Consider the following 23457-nt stretch of genomic DNA (forward strand, 5'->3'; position numbering starts at 1 on the left):
TATCCTGGACGAAAACTTTCTCCAGAGTGCTTAGGACCTCAGACTGGGCCGAAGGTTTACCTTCCAACAAGACAATGACCCTAAGCACACAGCTAAAATAACGAAGGAGTGGCTTCACAACAACTCCTTGACTGTTCTTGAATGGCCCAGCCAGAGCCCTGACGTAAACCCAATTGAGCATCTCTGGAGAGACCTAAAAATGGCTGTCCACCAACGTTTACCATCCAACCTGACAGAACTGGAGAGGATCTGCAAGGAACAATGGCAGAGGATCCCCAAATCCAGGTGTGAAAAACTTGTTGCATCTTTCCCAAAAAGACTCATGGCTGTATTAGATCAAAAGGGTGCTTTTACTAAATATTGAACAAAGGGTCTGAATACTTAGGACCATGTGATATTTTAATTTTTCTTTTTTAATAAATCTGCAAAAATGTCAACAATTCTGTGTTTTTCTGTCAATATGGGGTGCTGTGTGTACATTAATGAGGAAAAAAAATGAACTTAAATGATTTTGGCAAATGGCTGCAATATAACAAAGAGTGAAAAATTTAAGGGGGTCTGAATACTTTCCGTTCCCACTGTATATATATAATCTGATTAACGTAAACATTTACTTTTTAGAATGTTCCAAAGTTTTCTACTTACCTGTCCCCAAACAGAGCTAAAACCTTTAAAAATTTCATGTAATTGGGCCAAAAGCTGGAGAAAAGTTTTGTCTTCATACTCAAACCGGCTTCCAAACACCACTGAGCAGATGACGTTGGAAACTGCCTTGGCAAAATAGAAAGTTGGATCCACAGACTGACCTGTGAGAGAGACATAGTAAAGACTTCAAAAATAATTTACTATATACAACTTTATGGGGTTACTCCCATTGAAGCTGATATTTCAGTTTCTGGTAGATGTTCAATAGTTAAAACTTATATAAACCCAAAAACACAAAGCAATATGTTGTAGCTTATCATTCCTTACCAGTATATGTGCATTAGTTAAATTTTTCTATTTTTTTTCCCCTGGTGATCCTGCAAGTAACACACTTTCCTAGGGTGACAGCTCTTTTTCACTGTACTGCTTCTATGGAGGAACAACATTTTCATCCTTAGCTGTTCTCCTGATTTAGACTACAGACACCTTCCCTTCTCTTCAGCTCCATTGCATAGGCCAGAAGGGTGGTGTAGTCCACAAAAGAGAACTGGGAAGGCTGCAAAGTCAGGTGAAGCTAAAGCTAGGAATAAGAAACACAATTACTAAAATTACATGGGGGTATTTACTAAAACTGGAGCAATTAGAATCTGGTGCATGTGTGCATGGTAGCCAATCATCTTCTAACTTCATCTTGTTCAATTAGACTTTGAAAATAAAACTTGGAAGCTGATTGGTTTCTGTGCAGAGCTGCACCAGACGTTGCACTCTCCAGTTTTAGTAGCCCCCCATGATAGTCTACCTTAAAGACACCCCCTTCACCCAACTAACCACTTTATATTCACCTCTCCAGTACTCTCCAGCTTTTCCTTTTTCTGTATCCTCCACCACAAAATTGCCTGAAACAGCAGGGGAGCACTGAAGAAGTTAGTATAAAATGGTTGGGGAATGGGCTGTAGACTGTGTGCCCTGAACTCTTCAATGGTCACCGCAGTGCTGAATCCACACTACACCTGCATCTGAGTCATTAAAAAATGCAGCTCGCAGTGCGTAGCCTGTGGTGTCCTACAGAGCATAGGCGTGCGCAGGGGGTGTGCCTGGTGTACCTGGGCACACCCTAATCACCCCAAGCACATTAGCATTATCACTCTGTGTGCCGGCGGGGAGATGAGGGATATTTCCATCTGACCAGTTCTGCTATTAATAAAGTGCTACCATACCTCTCTACCATATATATATAGTAGTGGCCTTATGACAGAGACAGATATGGATCACATAAACATGTAACAAGACTTACATCATAAATAGACCTGAAGTGTGGCTTGGTGGTCTGGTCGGTATGCCAAGAAAAGGGGGCATACCCAAGATAAGTAATGGGTAGTTTATGGAGAAGGAAGTGCTGAGAAGTGCCCTGAAAAAGGGAAGGGTGGTAGGGTATCGCACACTGGAACCGACAAAGAGCATGGGCGAGTGGGCTCCTTAAATACCCTCCGGGCTCCTCCCATAAAATCAGGCCACCATACTGGCCTTCTTATTTATGGTCATGGCCCTATGACCGAGACAGATATGGATCACATAAACATGCGACAAGACTTACAACATAAATATACCTGAAGTGTGGCTTGGTGGTCTGGTCGGTATGCCAAGAAAAGGGGCAAAAGACTCAGATAGTGGAACAACTCTATATTTATTATTGTGGTTGTTGACCCAGCTTGGTGAATGCTTGTGCCATTTCCGCCTGAGGATTAGGATGTATGTGGCAAAGCAAGCGGACTTCCATCAGCCTAATTTCTTGATTACGTGGTCTGGTACTCCATGCTGGGATGCAGCTGAAGCTGTTCCAATCGGGAAGAAATGTCCAGAGAACTGACTGGGGTTGAAGCCCAAGTTGCTTAGCAGGGTCCTGACATGTCTGTAAACTGGCTGCCACTCAGGGGGCTGGTCAGAAAGGGTAGCAACGGGCTACCATCAAATTGGCTGGGTAGATGGGACGGTAGTTGGTCGAGTACCGTCACTGGGCACCAGGCGTTGTTGGTCTGAAACAGGTTGATCTCAACCCCGGGACTGGTTTGTTGTGTTTTGGAGACTGTAAAATGAAGGGTGTATTGGTTCGGAAAGCGAATCAGATGGCGTCAGAGCAGTGTCTGACTGCCGGAGCCGTTGACTGTAATTCAGTAGGTCGTAGGAAACCGTAGAAGGCCAAGTAGATGGCTGCTTGAATGAATAGGCTGGGCAAAGCCCCAAAGGGAGAATGTGTAAGGATTTCAGATATGTCCCTGAAGATGGCGCTCGTGATAGGTAGGCATTTGCCACTGGCTATGGGTTGGTGCCCCATGGGGTTCTGTATGCCCTATAGGAGGGACCTGACTGCATGGCCCAAGAATACTGACGGTTTACTGGAGTCCTGTAAGGACAGAAAATGCTGGACCCCGGCTAGGTATAGCCTGATGGTATTGTGAGAAAGGACTAGCTGCGTATGGCAATATGATATGAAGGCTAGGATGTGTCTAGCGTCACCTATCGCTGCCCCGGGCAAGAGGCCAAAAACTTGCGGTAAGTGTTCCAAGCTGTGCGATAGGCTTCAGCGTGTTGTGTGCCAAGGATTGGTTAATGAGCTGGGTTGCGTTGGCGAGGTGCGATTTTTAGTGCATTATCAGCAATGACCAGGGTGGGACAGGAGTAGTCGTTGGGTCGGCTCCAGGCTCCTGCTGGAAAAACAGAATAAGGTTGAAACGGGACAGCGCATCAGCTGCGATATTGCATTCCCTGGAATGTCCACAGAAGATAATAAACTGGTGATGGAGTGACAGCTGCACGCACCTGCGCAGGAAGGACATGGTGGGGAGTGACTAGGATCTACCTTTATTGATGATGTCGGCTGTGGCCTGATTGTCCGTTGTGAAGAGTAGGGCTGAACTTCGAGTTTGAGTCGAACTCATGTTCGACTCGAACATCGGCTGTTCACCAGTTCGCCGAACAGCGAACAATTTGGGGTGTTCGCGGCAAATTCGAATGCCGCGGAACACCCTTTAAAAGTTTATGGGAGAAATCAAAAGTGCTAATTTTAAAGGCTTATATGCATGGTATTGTCCTAAAAAGGGTTTGGGGACCCGGGTCCTGCCCCAGGGGACATGTATCAATGCAAAAAAAAGTTTTAAAAACGTCCATTTTTAAAACCTCCACGAGCTTCGCTGCCATTTTTCGACCGCCACTGATTCGCCGAACCTTGGCCCCCAGAAATCCCTGGTTTCACCCTGTCTTCGTCACTCTTCGAGCTTTATTCCATCTTGGCAGCTGTCCAGGTCTGGGGCCACACTTGGACCAGACAGACGATGCTCTTCACTAAGGATGAGCCGAACACCCCCCCCGGTTCGGTTCGTACCAGAACTTGCGAACAGACCAAAACTTTGCACGAACGTTAGAACCCCATTGAAGTCTATGGGACTCGAACGTTGGAAAACAAAAGTGCTCATTTTAAAGGCTAATTTGCATGGTATTGTCCTAAAAAGTGTTTGGGGACCTGGGTTCTGCCCCAGGGGACATGTATCAATGCAAAAAAAAAGTTTTAAAACGGAAGTTTTTTCGGGAGCAGTGATTTTAATAATGCATAAAGTCAAACAATAAAAGTGTAATATCCCTTTAAATTTCGTACCTGGGGGGTGTCTATAGTATGCCTGTAAAGGAGCGCATGTTTCCCGTGTTTAGAACAGTCTGACAGCAAAATGACATTTCAAAGGAAAAAAGTCATTTAAAACTACTCGCGGCTATACTGAATTGCCGGCCCGACAATACACATAAAAGTTGATAAAAACGGCATGGGAATTCCCCACAGGGGAACCCCGAACAAAAATTAAAAATGACGTGGGGGTCCCCCAAAATTCCATACCAGGCCCTTCAGGTCTGGTATGGATATTAAGGGAAACCCCGGCCAAAATTAAAAAAAAAAATTGGCGTGGGGTCCCCCTGAAAATCCATACCAGACCCTTCAGGTCTGGTATGGATTTTCAGGGGAACCCCGCGCCAAAATTTAAAAAAAATGGCGTGGGGTACCCCCAAAAATCCATACCAGACCCTTATCCGAGCACGCAACCTGGCAGGCTGCTGGAAAAGAGGGGGGGATGAGAGAGCGCCCCCCCTCCTGAACCGTACCAGGCCACATGCCCTCAACATTGGGAGGGTGCTTTGGGGGTAGCCCCCCAAAACACCTTGTCCCCATGTTGATGGGGACAAGGGCCTCATCCCCACAACCCTTGCCCGGTTGTGGGGGTCTGCGGGCAGGGGTCTTATCGGAATCTGGAAGCCCCCTTTAACAAGGGGTCCCCCAGATCCTGGCCCTCCCCCCTGTGTGAAATGGTAAGGGGGTACAAAAGTACCCTTACCATTTCACAAAAAAAATGTCAAAAATGTTACAAATGACAAGAGACAGTTTTTGACAATTCCTTTATTTAAATGCTTCTTCTTTCTTCTATTTTCTATCTTCTTTCTTCTATCTTCCTTTGGTTTCTTCCTCCATCTTCTTCTTTTTCTGGTTCTTGTTCTTCTAGTTCTTCTTGTTCTTCTGGTTCTTCATCCGGTCTTCTCGTCCGGCATCTTCCTCAGCGGCGCCGTCTTCACTTCATCTTCTTTCCTCGGGCCGCTCCGCAACCACGATTGGATGGGATGCTCCCGCTGTGTGACACTTCTCCTCTTCTGACAGTTCTTAAATAATGGAGGGCAGGTGACCCCGCCCCCTCTGACGCAGGGCGGGTGTCCCCGCCCCCCTCTGACATCACGGGGAATGCCACAGGGAAGTCCCCGTGCGGCTACCCCCAAAGAACCCTCCCAATGTTGAGGGCATGTGGCCTGGTACGGTTCAGGAGGGGGGGCGCTCTCTCGTCCCCCCCTCTTTTCCTGTGGCCTGCCAGGTTGCATGCTCGGATAAGGGTCTGGTATGGATTTTTGGGGGTACCCCACGCCATTTTTAAAAAAAAAATTGGTGCGGGGTTCCCCTTAAAATCCATACCAGACCTGAAAGGCCTGCTATAGATTTTGAGGGGGACCCCACGCCAATTTTTTTTTTTTAATTTTGGCCGGGGTTCCCCTTAATATCCATACCAGACCTGAAGGGCCTGGTATGGAATTTAGGGGGACCCCCCACGTCATTTTTTTTTTTAGATTTTGGTTCGGGGTTCCCCTGTGGGGAATTCCCATGCCGTTTTTATCAATGAACTTTTATGTGTATTGTGGGACCGGCAATGCAATAGCCGCAAGTAGTTTTAAATGACTTTTTTCCTTTGAAATGTCATTTTGCTGTCAGACTGTTCTAAACACGGGAAACGTGCGCCCCTTTACAGGTATACTATAGACACCCCCCAGGTAGGAAATTTAAAGGAATATTACACTTTTATTGTTTGACTTTAAGCAGTATTAAAATCACTGCTCCCGAAAAAACGGCCGTTTTAAAACTTTTTTTTTGAATTGATACATGTCCCCTGGGGCAGGACCCGGGTCCCCAAACACTTTTTAGGACAATACCATGCAAATTAGCCTTTAAAATGAGCAATTTTGATTTTGAACGTTCGAGTCCCATAGACTTCAATGGGGTTCTAACATTCGTGCTAAGTTTTGGTCTGTTCGCAAGTTCTGGTGCGAACCGAACCGGGGGGGGTGTTCGGCTCATCCTTAGTGAAGAGCATCGTCTGTCTGGTCCAAGTGTGGCCCCAGACCTGGACAGCTGCCAAGATGGAATAAAGCTCGAAGAGTGACAAAGACAGGGTGAAACCAGGGATTTCTGGGGGCCAAGGTTCGGCGAATCAGTGGCGGTCGAAAATGGCAGCGAAGCTCGTGGAGGCTGCAGTATCGGTGACCACTCGTGGTGACTCAGCTGACACTGCTGGGATAAACATTGAAATGCCATTCCAGCTGGTGAAGAACTCATCCCACATAGCTAAGTCTGCTACTGCTGCTTGGTCTAGTTTGAGAACTTGGTCTGGATCTTGCACTGGTGTGAGAAAGACTAAAGCCGTGATATAAAGGAGCGTCCTTGAGGAATAACCCTCATTGCGAAGTTCAGAATCCCTAGTGAGGATTCCAACTGCCTCCTGGGGCACCCTTGTGAAGTCGTGGATGACTGTCCTGGTACGGGCTGGTTTGTTGGGAGGCAGGCTAGCCTGTATAGCATGCGTGTCCAGGAAGGTGATAGAGTGTGCCGGGCCTTCCACTTTATACTCGGCTATGGGCACAACTCCCAACTTTTTGAGATGGAAATGAGGAACACCTCTTAGCAAGAGTTTGTAGGCTTAAGGCACACCCCTTGACATGCCCCCTTAAAGGAGACTTGTACAAAAAAAAAAATATTAGTTAAACTCACAAGTGCTTTTTTTACCACTGCTATTCCTTAATACTGGCTTTTGACATTTACAAATGCAGCAATTTAGAAATTGGATGAAAGGTTTAGCACTGGGAAACACTTTTTAAAGGTTAAATAGAAAACAGTGCATTTTGTATACATACAAACTATAAAGATCAGACCAAAATGAGGGACAAATGAGGAGGAAAGAGGAACAGAGGGACATTGTTCCAAATCAGGGACAGTCCCTCAAAATCAGGAACAGTTGGGAGGTATGGCTATGGGCATGTTGAGGTTGCTGAACACTATTCTCAACCTGTCTAGATCTGCCGGGGGAGTGCCTGGTTGTTCGATCATCAAGGTAGTGGTTGACCATCTGACAGAGGGCCTGATGTGACAGAATCCATGTGAGGGCCTGAGCGAAGATGTCGAACAGCCATGGGCTGCTTTTGGACCCGAAGTAATAAGACTCACTCCCCTTAACACGGTGCCACTGCCAAAGGGATGGCTCGATAGGGAGGAGTTTGAACACATCTAAGATGTCTGCTTTGGACAGCCAGGTGTTGGCACCTATCCTAATGATGGACTGGATGGTCAGGTCAACTGAGGTGTATTTGAGGGAAAATTCCTGCGTTCATGGGTGGCTAGTGGTAAGGTGACGGGGCCAGTGTGGACCCCGCTGTGAAGCCGTGCACCAGAAATATGGCTAGTGATGGGGTGGGGTGTGTAGAGAGGTAGAACCCCAACCAACTGACATCTACCCAGCCTATTCAGGATTTCCCATCTTGTTTCAGTAGACAGGTGGCCCTCGGGTGAGCTTTATGGGGCGCAGAAACTCAGTTAAGAAAATACCCATGAACTACACACCTGACTGGCACCCTAGTAGCAGGGTCCTGGCACAGATCGAGCCTGGGTCGACCGGAAACCTGTAGTGAGGGTGACATAAGTGTAACACATATACTCCTTTTACCTGAAATGAACTGGCCCACCCCTGTCATGCGACTGACCCTGGTGAAGATGCGAACTGTACATTCTTCCCCTCCTGTATATACTTTTTTTGTTTGTTGCTGCGTGTTTGTGTGGCTGATTGTGTGCCACTGAGGTGTGTTTGCAAGTTAGTTTTGTATGCGGGTTTGCGCGTAGGTGCATACCGCAAAGTGTTTTATACTACTGGAGACGATATTGCATGGTTGCAAGGGTCTCAGTGAGTGTCAGGTTTTTGAGACGATATTGCTTGGTTGCAAGGGTCTCAAGGAGTGTCAGGTTGCGGGTCTCGATGAGTATGAGGTTGTGTGAGACGATATTGCGTGGTTGCAAGGGTCTCAATGAGTGACAGGTTGCTGGGTCGATATTGCGTGGTTGCAAGGTTCTCAGTCAGATTGCTGAGACGATATTGTATGGTTGCAAGAACTGCATGACTGCAAGGGTCTCAAAGGGTATCGGGTTTGCAGAGAAGATATTGCGTTTGCAAGGTTCTCAAAAGAATGTCAGGTTGTTGGGATGATATTGCGTGGTAGCAAGGGTCACGATGAGTGTGAGGTTGATGATAGGATTGCTTTTGAAAGGGTGTCGACAAGAGTGTCAGGCTGCTGAGGCGATTTGCATGGCTGCGAGGGTCTCAACGGGTGTCAGATTGCTGAGACGAGATTGCGTGGTCACAAAGGTCCTGACGAGTGTGAGGTTGCTGAGACGATATTTTGTTTTGCAAGGGTCTCAAATGAGTGTCAGGCTGCTGGGACAATATTGCATGACGGCGAGGGTCTCAATGGGTGTCGGGTTTGCCGAGACGATGTTGCGTTTGCAAGGGTCTCAAAAGAGTGTCAGGTTGCTGGAAAGATATTGTGTGGTAATGAGGGTCACGATGAGTGTGAGGCTGCTGAGACGATATTGCGTTTGCAAGGGTCTCAACATAAGTGTCAGGCTGCTGATGTGATTCTGCATGGCTACAAGGGTCTCAACGGGTGTCAGGTTACTGAGATGAGATTGCATTTTTGCAAGGATCTCAAAAGAGTGTTAGGCTGCTGGGATGATTTTGCATGGCTGCAAGGGTCTCAACGGGTGTCAGGAGATTGCACAGTCGCAAAGGTCTTGACGAATGTGAGGTTTCTGAAACAATATTGCATTTGCAAGGGTCTCAACAAGAGTGGCAGGCTGCTGAGACGGTTTTTGCATGGCTGCAAGGATCTCGACAGGTGTCAGGTTGCTAGGCTGAGATTGCGTGATGGCAAAGGTTTTTCTTTTACGATTGAGAGGTTGCTGAGACGATATTGCATTTTGCAAGGGTCTCAACAAGAGTGTCAGGCTGCTGAGACAGTTTAGCATGGGTGCAAGGGTCCCAACGAATGAGAGTTAGGTTACTGAGATGAGGATAGAAACACCTGGTTTGTTTGGCAGCTTAATGTACCCCTAAGCAAGCAGTATAAAGGATAAGAACAATGTCGATTTGATTCGTAGGTTTCCATAGGGGAACTAAGGAACAATATGGGTGACAACGAATTGATAGGACATAAAGAATGTGGTAATGAACCTTACTTGCGACAGTGGGCCATACGAGTGAGTTTGTGGCGGACTGTGGCGGGAGTACAAAATATCGGGAAGGTGTGGCGTGATGCCGTGCATGAGGCAAAACAACAAAGTCTGGTGTAGAAAAATAGAACGCGAGAAGTGCGTACGAATGATTCATAAGATGCACTGCGGGAACCGAACACATGGTACGGGCAACACCGCAAGTGGCCATGAATTTTAACATGACAAAACATGGTAACGAATCCTACTTGCGACAGTGACTGTGCAACTGAGTACGCATTGGACTGGAACAGCGCCGTGCATGACACACATAAAATAACTTTGGTTTGGTAAATAGATGAGAGAAGAACTGTGTACAAACGATTTGTAAGTTCCGCTGCAGGAACTAAAACACACGGCATGGGGAATACAACGAATGGCAACGGAAGAAAGTATGCGATGTACCTGATACAAATCGGTTGTAAAGAAAAATGTCTCTGATACGAATTGGTTGTAAAATGTATGAAATGAATCCTATACGAATCGGTAGTAAGGAGTATTAAATGAATCTAATACGAATTTGTTGTAGAATGTATGCCACCCCTTACTCTGAAACCGAACACATACCAAACACCCAGGCTAATCAAAGTGCAGACAAGGCACCAGGTGGGTCTAATTACCACCTCAATCAGCCACACAAACAATACATGCTCATATCCAAATGAATGAGACGGCAACCCCATGGACAGTGAATCCTATAACCAGTGAAGCCTATGTCGAGTGTTATCTGACAGCGACCGACAGTGGATCAGAGGCTTGGCTTTACAAATGAATCGTATTGTTTGTAGATGGGATGAGAAACAAGGCAGAAGGAACCTACGAATGTACTACGCCTGTGCCAAATGATGTCGGAAGATGACCGACAACAACCCGGAGGCAGGTTTTTTTACGAAAGGGATGCGGGATAAGAAACATGACGAATCGCAAGTTTGATACAAAAAGGTTTGAATCCTACCTGCAACCGTGAGCGGGAACCACCGACGAAGACCACGAATGGAGAAGCTGCAACGCACTTGCGATCGAATGCACAGATTCACGAAAATGAGGTGAGCTGGGAAGAGTCGGCCTAGTGACGTGTAGTATCGCGCACTGGAACTGACAAACAACATGGGCGAGTGGGCTGCTTTAATTTTAATACCCTCCGGGCTCCTTCCATAAATTCAGGCCACCAGACTGGCCTTCTTATTTATATATCTATATGTAATATATATAAATACACATACACGCGTATGTGTGTTTGAGCTTTGGGGTGCATACCCTAATGCAATAGACTGCGCACACCTATGCTACAGAGTAAGCTCTGTGTAACGCTAAAGAGATCATTTGGTGATTGAAGGAGAACCTGGCCACTTGACTTTGACAGTTTACCAGACCAGACTCTCTACCTGACCGAACTCATCTCTTTTATTTACATGCATGGGGCTAAACTTGCTTTGGAGTCATAAAACAAAGATAACTCTAAACACGTTTGTTTAACCCCTTCCCGCTGAGCGTACGCAGATATGCAGCCTTTGGTTTCGGGGGTTATACCAGGATGATGCCCGCATCATCCAGGTACTGTTTTTTTAGAGCGGGCGATCGGCTATCCAAGGATAACAACCGATGCCGCTCGATTGTTATCCCGGAGGAGCGGGAGGGGACATCCCCCACTCCCGCCGCCTCCCACCGCTCTGACTGGGCCGGGAGACCTGATCCTCGATCCGCCACTTCCGGCGGCTAAAGACAGCCTGGCATGAAACCGGTAACGGCTTTGTTCCAGTCTCCTGAATGTAAACACGGAAGCGACGTCACAACGTCACTTCCTGTTTACTCGGCTGCCAATGTGCCAGATTAAAAAAAAAAATACAGTATTCAGAATCGCCATTTTCCATGATCTGAATACTTTGAAGTGCAAAGGAGGGATTGGAGGTCTTTCAGACCCCCGATCCCTCCATAAAGAGTACCTGTCACCACCTATTACTGTCACAAGGAATGTTTACATTCCTTGTGACAGCAATAAAAGTGATCAATTTTTTTCTTTTAAACACAATTTAATAATATAAAAATAAATAAAATAAGAAAAAAACATTTTTTCAAAGCGCCCTGTTCCCGCGAGCTCGCGCAGCAAAGAAAACGCATACAGAAGTCGTGACCGCATATGTAAATGGTGCTCAAATCACACATGTGAGGTATTGCCACGATTGTCAAAGCGAGAGCAATAGTTCTAGCACTAGACCTCCTCTGTAACTCTAACCTGGTAACCGTAAAAAAAATTTAAAGCGTCGCCTATGGAGATTTTTAGGTACCGTAGTTTGTCGCCATTCCACGAGTGCGTGCAATTATAAAGCGTGACATGTTTGGTATCTATTTACTCGGCGTAACATCATCTTTCATATTATACAAAAAAATTGGGCTAACTTTACTGTTTCATTTTTTTAAAACTAATGTAAGTGTCCATTTTCCCAAAAAGTTGCGTTTAAAACACCGCTGCACAAATACCGTGTGACATAAAATATTGCAACAATCGCCATTTTATTCTCTAGGGTCTCTGCTAAAAAATATATATATATATATATAATGTTTGGGGGTTCTAAGTAATTTTCTAGCAAAAAATATGGATTTTTAACTTGTAAAGACCAAATGTCAGAAATCGGCTTAGGTGTGAAAGGATTAAAAAAAAAAAAAAAAAAAAAGCACTGTATTAACATTTGGCGTGTTTTCTTTCTTTGGCCATACAACTTCTTTAAAACTGGACCACTATGTGTTTGACTTACAGCTGGTTTTCCTAAATTCTTCTGTCAGGAAATGGGCCTCTTCCTTGATTCTCTCTTCGATGCTCTTTTTACCCATTCCAAAATTTCTGAGGGTCATCAGAGAAAATCGCCGTAGCTGTTTCCATCGCTCTCCATTACTGGCGACCACTCCTGAAAATTATGTATGGAACCAATGAGACACAACTGTTTACACGTTTTCTTTTGACTGACAATCTACTCCATAATTTGGGAACCACATACTGCTTTACCAAGAAGATTTTCAGTAAGTTCTCATAATTTGTCTGTCCAACTATGGCTAAATTACCATTTTTTCACTGGGCAGGCAGGATAAAAGGAGCGTGCTACCAAAGTAGCCAAAATTCGGACTTTTAAGGCATGGAAACAATGGAGAAGTGAGAAAATGTATATAATTTATTAGAAAAAAATTCATAGAGATAAAACACATGAAAAATAATACAATCAGTACAGTGAGCCCTTGTGGGTCTACGTGTTTCGCCGTGAGGCTTCTTCAGGACACGATCAAGGTTCAAAGGCGTAACAAAAGAGAAACAGAACAAGTCTCACTGTCTGAAATGAGATATATTGCAATTAAAAACAGAAATATTACATAGACATATTAGAAATATTACGTTTTTGATTGCAATATATCTCATTTCAGACAGTGAGACTTGCTCTCTGTTTCTATTTTGTTACGCCTTTGAACCTTGATCGTGTCCTGAAGAAGCCTCACTTCTCCATTGTTTCCATACCTTAAAAGTCAGAATTTTGGCTACTTTGGTAGCACTCTCCTATTGTCATTATATGCTTTGGATGTGGCATTGGTAGTGCTTCTTTCCCTTATTCTCTTCCTTCACTGGGCAGGCATGCCAAACCAAACAGAGAGTAGAAGGCAAGGGCCTAAATAAAGATAACATGGCTACAGCTACATACAGCTAAACTTTAGGCAAACAACCAATACATAGATGAGATACATACTGGACCCAGTGGCAATTGGTGGTAAAATTTTTTTTTTTGGGGGGGCCAGCAAACAGTGCACCCACAGCCACCCCCCCTGGTCGGGCGGGTCACCAGCACCACCCCCCAGGTCTGATCACCCAGGTCATCGGCACAACACCCCCTGATCGGTCGGTCGGATGGTTATGAGCCCGGCACTTACCCGTTCTATGGCGTGGGCAGCGCTTCCCTCAGGGCAACAAGCGGAGGTTTCCCCTGGGTCTCCTTTTCGGGATCATGATGGCTTTTTCTATGCATCTCCTCCCTCTTCTTCCTAGGCCAATTGGAAAGCTCCTCCTTTCAGTCAATCAGGAAACAAGTCTCAGACCCGCTTCCTGATTGGCCCGGAGGAGAATCTGGAAGACAATAGCGAATATTCATTCACTATTGTCACAAAGCTGGGTGGGCCTGGGGCGCAGTGCCCACCCTTTTTTGAAGCCTATTGCTTTTTTGAAGCCACATGCTTCAGGAAAAAAAAAACCCTGATTGGAATCCATGCGTCCAGTGCCCCGCATGTAGATTAGGGGGCCAGACACATGGATGGGGGGGTGCCCATGTGCCCTGCATTATGGGCTGCCACTGTCTGCACCTGTATATGGGAGCTCTTTTACCTGTCAAAATATTTGAATTTTTTCCCATCCAGTCTTAGATTTGCACTGCTCTACCACACAGCACAGTCCTGCCTGGCAGGGGAAGGGGCATGATCTTTTACTGTGACTGCAGTTTCACTTTGACATAAAGGTCTCCTCCCCACCTCTCCCTGTGAATACTGGTGAGTGAACCGGGCAAAGTTCACTTTGCTGGATTTTTGCCAAACACTTAAAAAAAAACCACAAACCCCAAACATAGTGAAGTCTGTGGAAGCTGAATTGTATAATTTTTGTCCGTCTTTTTTCAAGGCCAATTTGCAAGCTTTTAGTATCAAAAGGCATGGGTAGCTCAGGGGCGGATCCAGCATCTGGTCTCGGAAGGGGCACTGCCAGAAAATACTTTTTTTGCGGGCAATTTGTCGGGGAAATGGCTGGTGTTGTTGCTTCAATCATCCCCGCACCATGGTTGTTATGGTGTCAGAATGATTGAAGCGCATTATTTCTTTGATGACGCCCTGGAGGAGGGGCGAAACGCGTCAACGCAATATCCGGCTCACGTTCTAAACCAGTGACGCTGCTTCCTGTTTCCGTGGAACGCGCGCTTACAGCGGCGAATGCGGACGTTTCTCTGAATGCCTGTGTACCACCTTGTTCTCATGAGTAGCGCTGTTATGCGCATTTGATATCCTGTCTCCACAGTACTTCACCATAGGTTTTTTCTTTTTGTCTCTTTGGGTGAATATGGAATCCTGCACCTTGAAGCACTTATCCCATTTACTAGTCATCTCCTTTGCCTTCATTGAATTACAGCATATCAGCATATCAGGTGACTGATTGATATCATAGGCTGAAGGATTGATATTACTGACCAGTGGGACTGTTTTTGTTTATTTTCACATGTGTGTTTTATTTTTATTTCTATTCATTTTTGCATTTTTATAAATTCATTTATATATGGCTAAACACTTATATAATAGGTATTACCTACTTATGATCATAGTGTCGCTGCACAGTGTTTATTTATATTTACTCCGGTAATATTGGTCACATTGCCAGCGCTGTATTTATTTTGTTTTCATTTCTATTATTACATTGTTATATAAAATGAAATAGTTCAACTCACCATAATGCAGAATCAGTGGGAGCCCTGAGCGTGTCACTTGCCTCCGTCGCCTGCCACCAGATGCGGATTGTCACTTGCCACACCACCTGTCACAATTTGTGGACTGTCACTTGCAACCGTCACCTGCCACCAGATGCGGATTGTCACTTGCCACCTGCCACAAGTTGCGGATTGTCACTTGCCACGTCAGCTGTCACAAGTTGCTGACTGTCACTTACCACGTCACCTGTCACAAGTTGCGGATTGTCACTTGCCACCATCGCCTGCCACCAGATGCGGATTGTCACTTGCCACCATCGCCTGCCACCAGATGCGGATTGTCACTTGCCACCATCGCCTGGCACCAGATGCGGATTGTCACTTGCCACACCACCTGTCACAATTTGTGGACTGTCACTTGCAACCGTCGCCTGCCACCAGATGCGGATTGTCACTTGCCACCTGCCACAAGTTGTGGATTGTCACTTGCCACGTCACCTGTCACAAGTTGCTGATTGTCACTTGCCACGTCACCTGTCACAAGTTGTGGATTGTCACTTTCCACCATTGCCTGCCACCAGATGTGGATTGTCACTTGCCACGTCACCTGTCACAAGTTGTGGATTGTCACTTGCCACGTCACCTGTCACAAGTTGCTGACTGTCACTTACCACGTCACCTGTCACAAGTTGCGGATTGTCACTTGCCACCATCGCCTGCTACCAGATGCGGATTGTCACTTGCCACCATCGCCTGCCACCAGATGCGGATTGTCACTTGCCACCATCGCCTGGCACCAGATGCGGATTGTCACTTGCCACACCACCTGTCACAATTTGTGGACTGTCACTTGCAACCGTCGCCTGCCACCAGATGCAGATTGTCACTTGCCACCTGCCACAAGTTGTGGATTGTCACTTGCCACGTCACCTGTCACAAGTTGCTGATTGTCACTTGCCACGTCACCTGTCACAAGTTGTGGATTGTCACTTTCCACCATTGCCTGCCACCAGATGCGGATTGTCACTTGCCACGTCACCTGTCACAAGTTGCGGATTGTCACTTGCCACGTCACCTGCCACACATTGCGGATTGTCACTTGCCACCGTCGCCTGCCACCAGACACAGATTGTCACTTGCCACATCGCCTGCTACACGTTGCGGACTGTCACTTGCCACGTCACCTGTCACTCGTTACCCAGAGTCCCAGAGTCAGGCAGCAGAGAGATGATGTAATCTCTCTGCTGCCCACGGCTGCCTGCACAGTGAGGGTGGAACTGCAGGGCGGGCGGTGAGAGATGATGGCGGTTTCCCCTACAAAATCTGTTTCCCCTGGCTCTCAGCTGAGAATGGAACTCCACCCCTCCTGCCTTCTGCACCGCTGCTCCTCCTACTCTCCCTCGAATGCTAATCATCCTTCTACCTCCCCTGACCCCGTGCGCGTCCACCTTCCAGGTGATATTGTCAGACTAATAATGATGACATAATAGGGACCGCGGGCAGAACTTCCAGTGTCTGTACCGAAATAGGTTTCCCCAGAAAACTGGGGACACGTACGGGGGCGGGGGCAGTAGAAGCTTTTAGCATTCAGGGGAGAGTAGGAGGAGCTGCAGTGCGGAGTTCCGATCTCAGCCTAGAGCCAGGGGAAACAGATTTTGTTGGGGAAACTGATCTCGGCACAACACTGGCCCGCCCGCTCTCTCATCCGCATCTAATTTCTCGGAGGGGGCGATTGCCACATTGCCCCCCCCCCGGATCCACCCCTGGGGTAGCTGGGCACTAACATGGGAACATATACTGTTCAGCAGGGATAGGGTATTTTAATGCGGCTAGAAGGGCAACATTAAAAATACACAAATCCTTTAAATAACATGCTTGGGGGGATGCCTTAAAGACTAACTCCAGGAATACTATGACTTAGGTGTCCGTTTATAAAACAGAGATCAGCCGCGATCCTCAGGATCACGGCTGATCTCCGTTTATCTCTGGGGTGTACCAGTTTATATAGCTGAGATAAGGAGCAGAGAACATGTTCTCCGCTTCTCATCACAGTACAGGACTGTTTTGTCACAAACGGCCAGTTTGTAAAAGTGAGATCTGAAGATCTCACAGCTTTTACACTGAAATATCTCCCTTCCAGATTCACCATCTAGGAGGTGGAGAATCTGGGAGAGAAGCTGGTGTGATAAGAGAAAGAAGGTTTCTTTCTGCATAATATCAGCACCAGTGGGTTAAAAATGATTACATATACTATATACAAGTGTACAAGTGTGTGTATATATATATATATATATATATATATATATATATATATATATATATACACACGTGAACTTGGCTACACCATAATCTCACAATATCTCACGAGATTACAGGCAGCCCACCCACTTTTACACATATCTCGGCTTCAGAGGAACTTCTCCTGTTCTCCCTCTGAGAACTGACGTTCTCAGTTTCATAAACTGGCTGCAGAGAATACAATTTTCCTCAGAAGTGAGAACTGCCAAGAACTGAATTGAGAAAAAACTTCTCAGTTTTATAAACGTACACCTTTAGCTGGTCCAAGTAATCTGCATTGTATATTCTTCACTAATTGATGCAGTGGTTGTCATCAAAATCAAGTTGGGTTAAAAGCTGCTCAGCCATTCACAGGAAGCCATGTGTTTTTGTGAATGAATACAAGACTTCCTCTTATTGGCTAAGATGGAGAGGTGGAAGGGTGACATTTTGATCTCCACCTCAGCCAATCAATAGAAGCCTTGTATTCATTCATAAAAGACAAAGCTTCCTGTTAATTGGCTGAGCAATGCTCAACCCAACTTGATTTTGTCCTGGGAAAGGGATGGGAAGTCCCCATACCACTGCTGAAACAAGGACCTGTATACTGTATGTAGCTGATGACACACACTGTATACAGCACTGCCAGCTGCTGTATGTGTTAGTTTGGACCAGCTTGATACAACCAAACTATTTAAAGTTGCAGAATCCCTGGAGTTGGGCTTTAAACCTACCCATGGAGTGGTGCACCAGCAGGATGTACTAGTGCAAAAGTGTGAAAAAAAAAAAACATGGTAGACCCCTATCTGGGCATGTAGCCTGGCTGGCCATGAAAGGGATTGCAGTGAACTTGCACCCCTGCTCCTGAACCGTACCAGGCTACATACCTTCAAGAAGATTGGTAAAATGCAACAGCTTCATCAGCACATCCCTGGCCTGGTGGAATATGTAGGGGTCTGTGGGCGGGACTCATCATAAACAGGGAGCCCCCTTTAAAATAAATGGATTCCCTGATATTCCTCCTTCTTAAAAATACCCAAATGAGCATACCAGTGCCGGGGACTTTTTTTGACATGGGTGACAACACTGATCCCATGTAGTAAAATGACTGAAGTGTTGCAGACCTGTTAAGAGCTTCCTTGTTATGCAGACGGAGGGGGAAAGCCTTCCTGCACCAGGAATTTTGACTGTCTCCATCACCCCAGAAAATGACCCCTGGAAGTGATACAGGGTGCCTTTTACCATCCCTCCTCCCTGCTTCGGGGACCAAAGGAGAGAGCTTTGGACCCTGTGATGGCATCATAAGAGCTATGTAGAGGATTTGCAGCATCCTTAGACAAGGAAAGTAAAAACAAAATCAAAGGGGCAGGGGGAGCCCAAAAAATGACCATAGATGAACTTTAGGCAAGAAGGAGTATCTTTCATAAACTATAACTAAGTTATTCAACAGTAAGTGGCTTCAAACATGCTTGAGACAAACATAGAACTAAAATCAGAAAATAAATAAATAACAAAAAACAGGGCAGACTTTATAGACCATTTGGTCTTTTTTCTGCCATTACTCTTCTATACCACTTACATCCTGAGACTAGTAGAGAGGGAACAAGAGGGCTGCATGTGGTATGTTGAAATGGAATCCCTAGCCTTTGAGCTGCAAGTAGGCAGGCTTGAGAAAGAGACGTTACTGCCTCAAAATGCATAGCCATGTCACCTCCACTCATCTGACCTGCACTTCTATACTTTCTGACACTGTTGGTTTTGCTTCCATCTACGCTAGACCACCACTACATTGCCCAGGTTGCATGAATGATGGCTTTTTGGAGATATGATATGCACTTTTTAACCTACTACATGCGATTGGTAATTTGCTCTTTAATAATAAATGATCCTGTTTTCTGCACTTAGATGCACACTCTAGTGTCTCATTACCTGTCTGAAGAAGGCACTGTGAAAAGGACCGTTACATAATTTAAGCTGGTTCTTACCATGTCCTCCTGAACTTATCCTGTCCAGTAGAGGCATGTGTCCCCGAGCACCAAAATCATCTGCGTTATCGATGAGGGCCTCCTTGACTGCGTCACAGCTGCAGAGCACTACAACTGTCTCCATGCCCATATGAATGGTATATACTGGACCATACGTCTCACTCAGCTGCAGGACAAACAAGATCGTAAGTGCAAATTTTTTGTTTTTTAAATTTTAGGGCATGTTATTGTTCTAAAGTTTTAAAAGGTGCTTCCCAATGCAACATATTCCATATAATACCCCAATTACACAACAGAGCCACACTGGTGGCCTTTATTGCTTTGAAAACTCACAAACTGTGTCTGTATTTGACAGCTTTTTTCCAGGGACAGTCCCAGATTTGTAAGAATTTTTCTTTGTCTAGAAATGTAAAATTATTTTTTCTACTGAAGTTTTTGGTAAAAATGTTTTACTTCGGGTCCACTGGTTGTGTTTACAATTGTCATAACAATAGACCCCTACTCCACTCCCCAATACTTACCTTTATAGTGTAGCGGTCTCTCCAACTTCCAAGGGCCTGATGGTGACCCCCAGAGCCAGGGAGAACTGACATTCCTCCTCAGGGTGAAATTTACTAGGCTTAGTGGGTGTAGTGCAAGGTGGAAAGATTGGGCGCCAGTCACTTGTGTAAAAATGAACAAAGAGAGTTTTATTTCTCTTAACAGGAACGGTGGGGAGAGAGGGTTTAGGGCACAGGACACCCTTAGGCAAATGCAATAGTAATTAAGGCAAACTCCGCAGACAAAAATAGAACTAGGCAGACATCGATACAGAAAGAGGGCCTTTAAGCTTCTTGCAGCAATTGTACCTTGTAGCAACTGCTGTCTCCTATGGCAACAACTTCTGGCACATTATCCTACTGTAGATCTTCCAGTTTAACTCACAGTAACCCACTGTAGATCTTCCAGCTCAACTCAAAATATCCCACTGTAAGCTCAGCTCGCTCACTAGACTTCTTGGACTCTCAGCCACCCGCTGGATTCCCTGAGCTTCACCCACTGCTAACCGCTGTATTTTATCTTCAAGCTTTACTTACAGCTACCCGCCGTACTCCTTCAAGCTTTATGCACAGCTACCCGCTACATTCCCAGAAGAGTCTCTACTGAAGCTTTCCCACTTACTTCATTGTCTGCTCTGGTACTCCCTCAGAACTTCATCCCTTCCAAACTTGCCTCCGGTTTTGGCAACTGCTTCTCCTTTACCTCCAGCAATGGTCAGGCTCCCCTCAGGCTGAGCCTCTAACACACGCAGTTCGGCTCCAAGCTTCGGGCTAAACCTTGGCTGCTCCTCTTTTGCGGAACCCTGAAATGCTGGATAGGCCTCAAGTGCACCTAGCAGCCACACCATGCCTCCTGGATAGGCCTCCGGCTTCAGGCCTAGCAACCAGGAGCTTCTCAACACACACCCACCCAGGCCGCAGCCTCGGGTGGGAAGAACCCCGATCACCTGACTCCTCCCAAATAAATAGCCTATCCCAGCATACACAGCGGTCAAAGAAACTTCTGCTGACTGGCTGAGACAACCTAGTTACCCACTATCTGAATTTATGGTAATCCATCATTCTAATACCAAAAGCAACAGTGCCACCTATTGACAGAAGAGAGAGACTACCCCAAACTCAGACGTAGGCCAGGCTAGTTACCACCTACGACAACTAGATTTATTAGCAGCCCTGTTTAGGACCAGGGTGCTAAATTTGGTTCCCCCAAAGTTTCTTTACCTGTTCCCTTATTTTCACTTCAATCTCTTAGCCACATCCAAATGTGTATTCTACCTAAGCAAGAGACTCTAATTGGCTGCAGAAGCAGAGTAAACCAATCAGAGCCTTTGCCGCACATGTTCCGTTCCTTTGCTAGCAGAACTAAAGTACATTTTTAAATTGTGTATAGATGTGGATCCTATGCGCTACCACTATCGCTTATGGAAGAAATGTGAATACAGCTACTAAAAAATCAGTAAAAAGAATAAAGATAAAAATGTAAGTTCAATCGAGCAGCTGCTCATATTTATCAAATGTGTCCCCACATTATATAAGTGATAAAAATATAAACAATGCAACACTTGCTCTATTTATCTATAGGTGACCGTGTCCAATAAATAGTGATATACTCCTAAATTGTCTATATATAGCCTAAATCATACAATACAATCATACATATAAATAAGTGCAATTCAGCGCTTATACACAAAAGTGCTCACCATACCTACATACAATAGTGGTAAATTCAACAAATCATAAGCCTTCTAATTCATGCAATACTGTGAATAAAGACCCCTTTATTGTTTAAATTCTTCTTATGCACTTTACAGTAAAAAACAAGACATCCTTCATAAACTAAATGAACAAAAGTAGGAAAAAACCTTTAAATCTTATACACTATACTACATACTGTACATACTTTTTTACAAACATATAAAAAAGGTGTATATCCTATGACCTTATCATATTGCCCAAATATATCATATTCATCATTTCCAAATGAGGAGGAAAGAGGTGTCATGAGGGGCGAAGGCTCCCCCCCCATCTAAATACAGAAAAAAATCCAACAAATCTTCTCCCAGATAGGCCTAAGGGTTACCAGGCCTCTCTACCTAAACCTTGCCTTTAGCATCCTCACTCCCCCACCTTCTTTCTTCTCCCCCTTCCATCAATCCCAACCACCCCTTCCTACATTTGTTTATGACGTGATCAAAAAACGAAAATCAATTCTAAAGCAAAACATTTCTGATATTAACTACTTGCTTACTGGGCACTTATATACCCTTCCTGCCCAGGCCAATTTTCAGCTGTCAGCGCTGTCACACTTTGAATGACAATTGCGCAACATGGTACCCAAATTAAATTTTTACCATTTTTTTTCACAAAAATAGATCTTTGTTTTGGTGGTGCTTGATCACCAATGGGTTTTTCATTTTTTTCTAAACAAAAAAAGACCAAAAATTTTGAAAAAACAAACAAAACGTTTTTCATAATTTGTTATAAAATTTTGCAAACAAGTAATTTTTCTTCTTCACTGATGGGCACTGATGAGGTGGCATTGATGGGCACTAATGAGGCAGCACTGATAGGTGGCACTGGTGGGCACTGATCAGGAAGCACTGATGAGGCTGCACTGATGGGTGACACTGATGGGCACTGATAGGCGGCCCGGAGAGGTGGCACTGATAGGTGGCACTGATAGGTGGCGCTGCTGGGCACTGATAGGCAGCACTGATGAGCACTGATAGGCAGTACTGGTGGGCACTGATCAGGAGGCACTGATGGGCACTGATTGGCAGCACTGATGGGCACTAATAGGTGGCACTGGTGGGCACTGATTAACAGTACTGATGAGCACTGATAGATGTCACAGGTGGGCACTGATCTGGAGGCACTGATGGACACTGATAGATGTCACTGGTGGGCACTGATTAGCAGCTCTGGAAGGCACTGATTAGCAGCACTGGTGGGCACTTAGGGGACCGATGTCCCTCTAACAAAAGCCGGTTAACAGTTTTCTTCTTTTCTATGCTCTGACAGTGTGAAGAAAAAAAAGCTGGTAACCGGCTTCTGTTTACTTCCTTGATCAGCTGTCATTGGCTGACAGCTGATCACGTGGTAAAGGGCCCACTGTGACTGGCCCTTTACCCTGCTCTGTAATCAGCCAAGTCCCAAGGACTCAGCGATCACAGAGCGCGCCCTCCCAGCATTTTAAGCCCGCGCTTTCAGCTATAACGCGGGAGTCAATAGTTAAAAAGAAAAGATAGGGGGAATATTCTCAACTCCCTTCCCACATCATATTCCCTGACCCTGCCCCTTTACCCCTCCCTCATTTTTACCCCTTTAGGCCCATTATGGGCATTCTATATCAGTGAATATACCCACTACCCTAAATTACTACAGGTTTATGTGTCATTTTAAAAGTTCTTCCACCGATTGGCCCAATAAAAAGTGACCTCTCACCAAAAAATAGGCTATGTTTTCATACAGGCCTATTTGTGCCTAGTAGATGATCCCACTCAGGGCTCTCCACTGCTGTCACTACGCCGCATTTTCCATTACTCTCCGCAGACTATCACAACAATGTAATCAAAAAAACAAAGGAAAGCCTTCCATAGTGTAAATCAGTAAAAATCTCTCCTTAATGAAAAAGCACTCACATTTACTGTAAAACATCCACAATAGGAAGTAATAGCATTGAA

The 23457-nt window shown here is 45.4% G+C and overlaps 1 protein-coding gene across 1 annotated transcript in view; it reads right to left on the bottom strand.

Moving 5' to 3' along the window:
* LOC141107667 (cytochrome P450 2C16-like) overlaps positions 1–23457 on the bottom strand; it is a 68123-nt gene that overhangs the window by 39517 nt on the left and 5149 nt on the right. Inside the window, exons 2-4 of the mRNA XM_073598564.1 lie at positions 19236–19401; positions 12289–12438; positions 646–806 (exon numbers count right to left, since the gene is read on the bottom strand). Coding sequence (XP_073454665.1) covers positions 646–806; positions 12289–12438; positions 19236–19401 — 477 coding nt within the window. The remainder of the gene's footprint in view (positions 1–645; positions 807–12288; positions 12439–19235; positions 19402–23457) is intronic.

The sequence above is a fragment of the Aquarana catesbeiana genome, linkage group LG09 (assembly GCF_042186555.1).
Source record: "Aquarana catesbeiana isolate 2022-GZ linkage group LG09, ASM4218655v1, whole genome shotgun sequence".
NCBI lineage: Eukaryota > Metazoa > Chordata > Amphibia > Anura > Ranidae > Aquarana > Aquarana catesbeiana.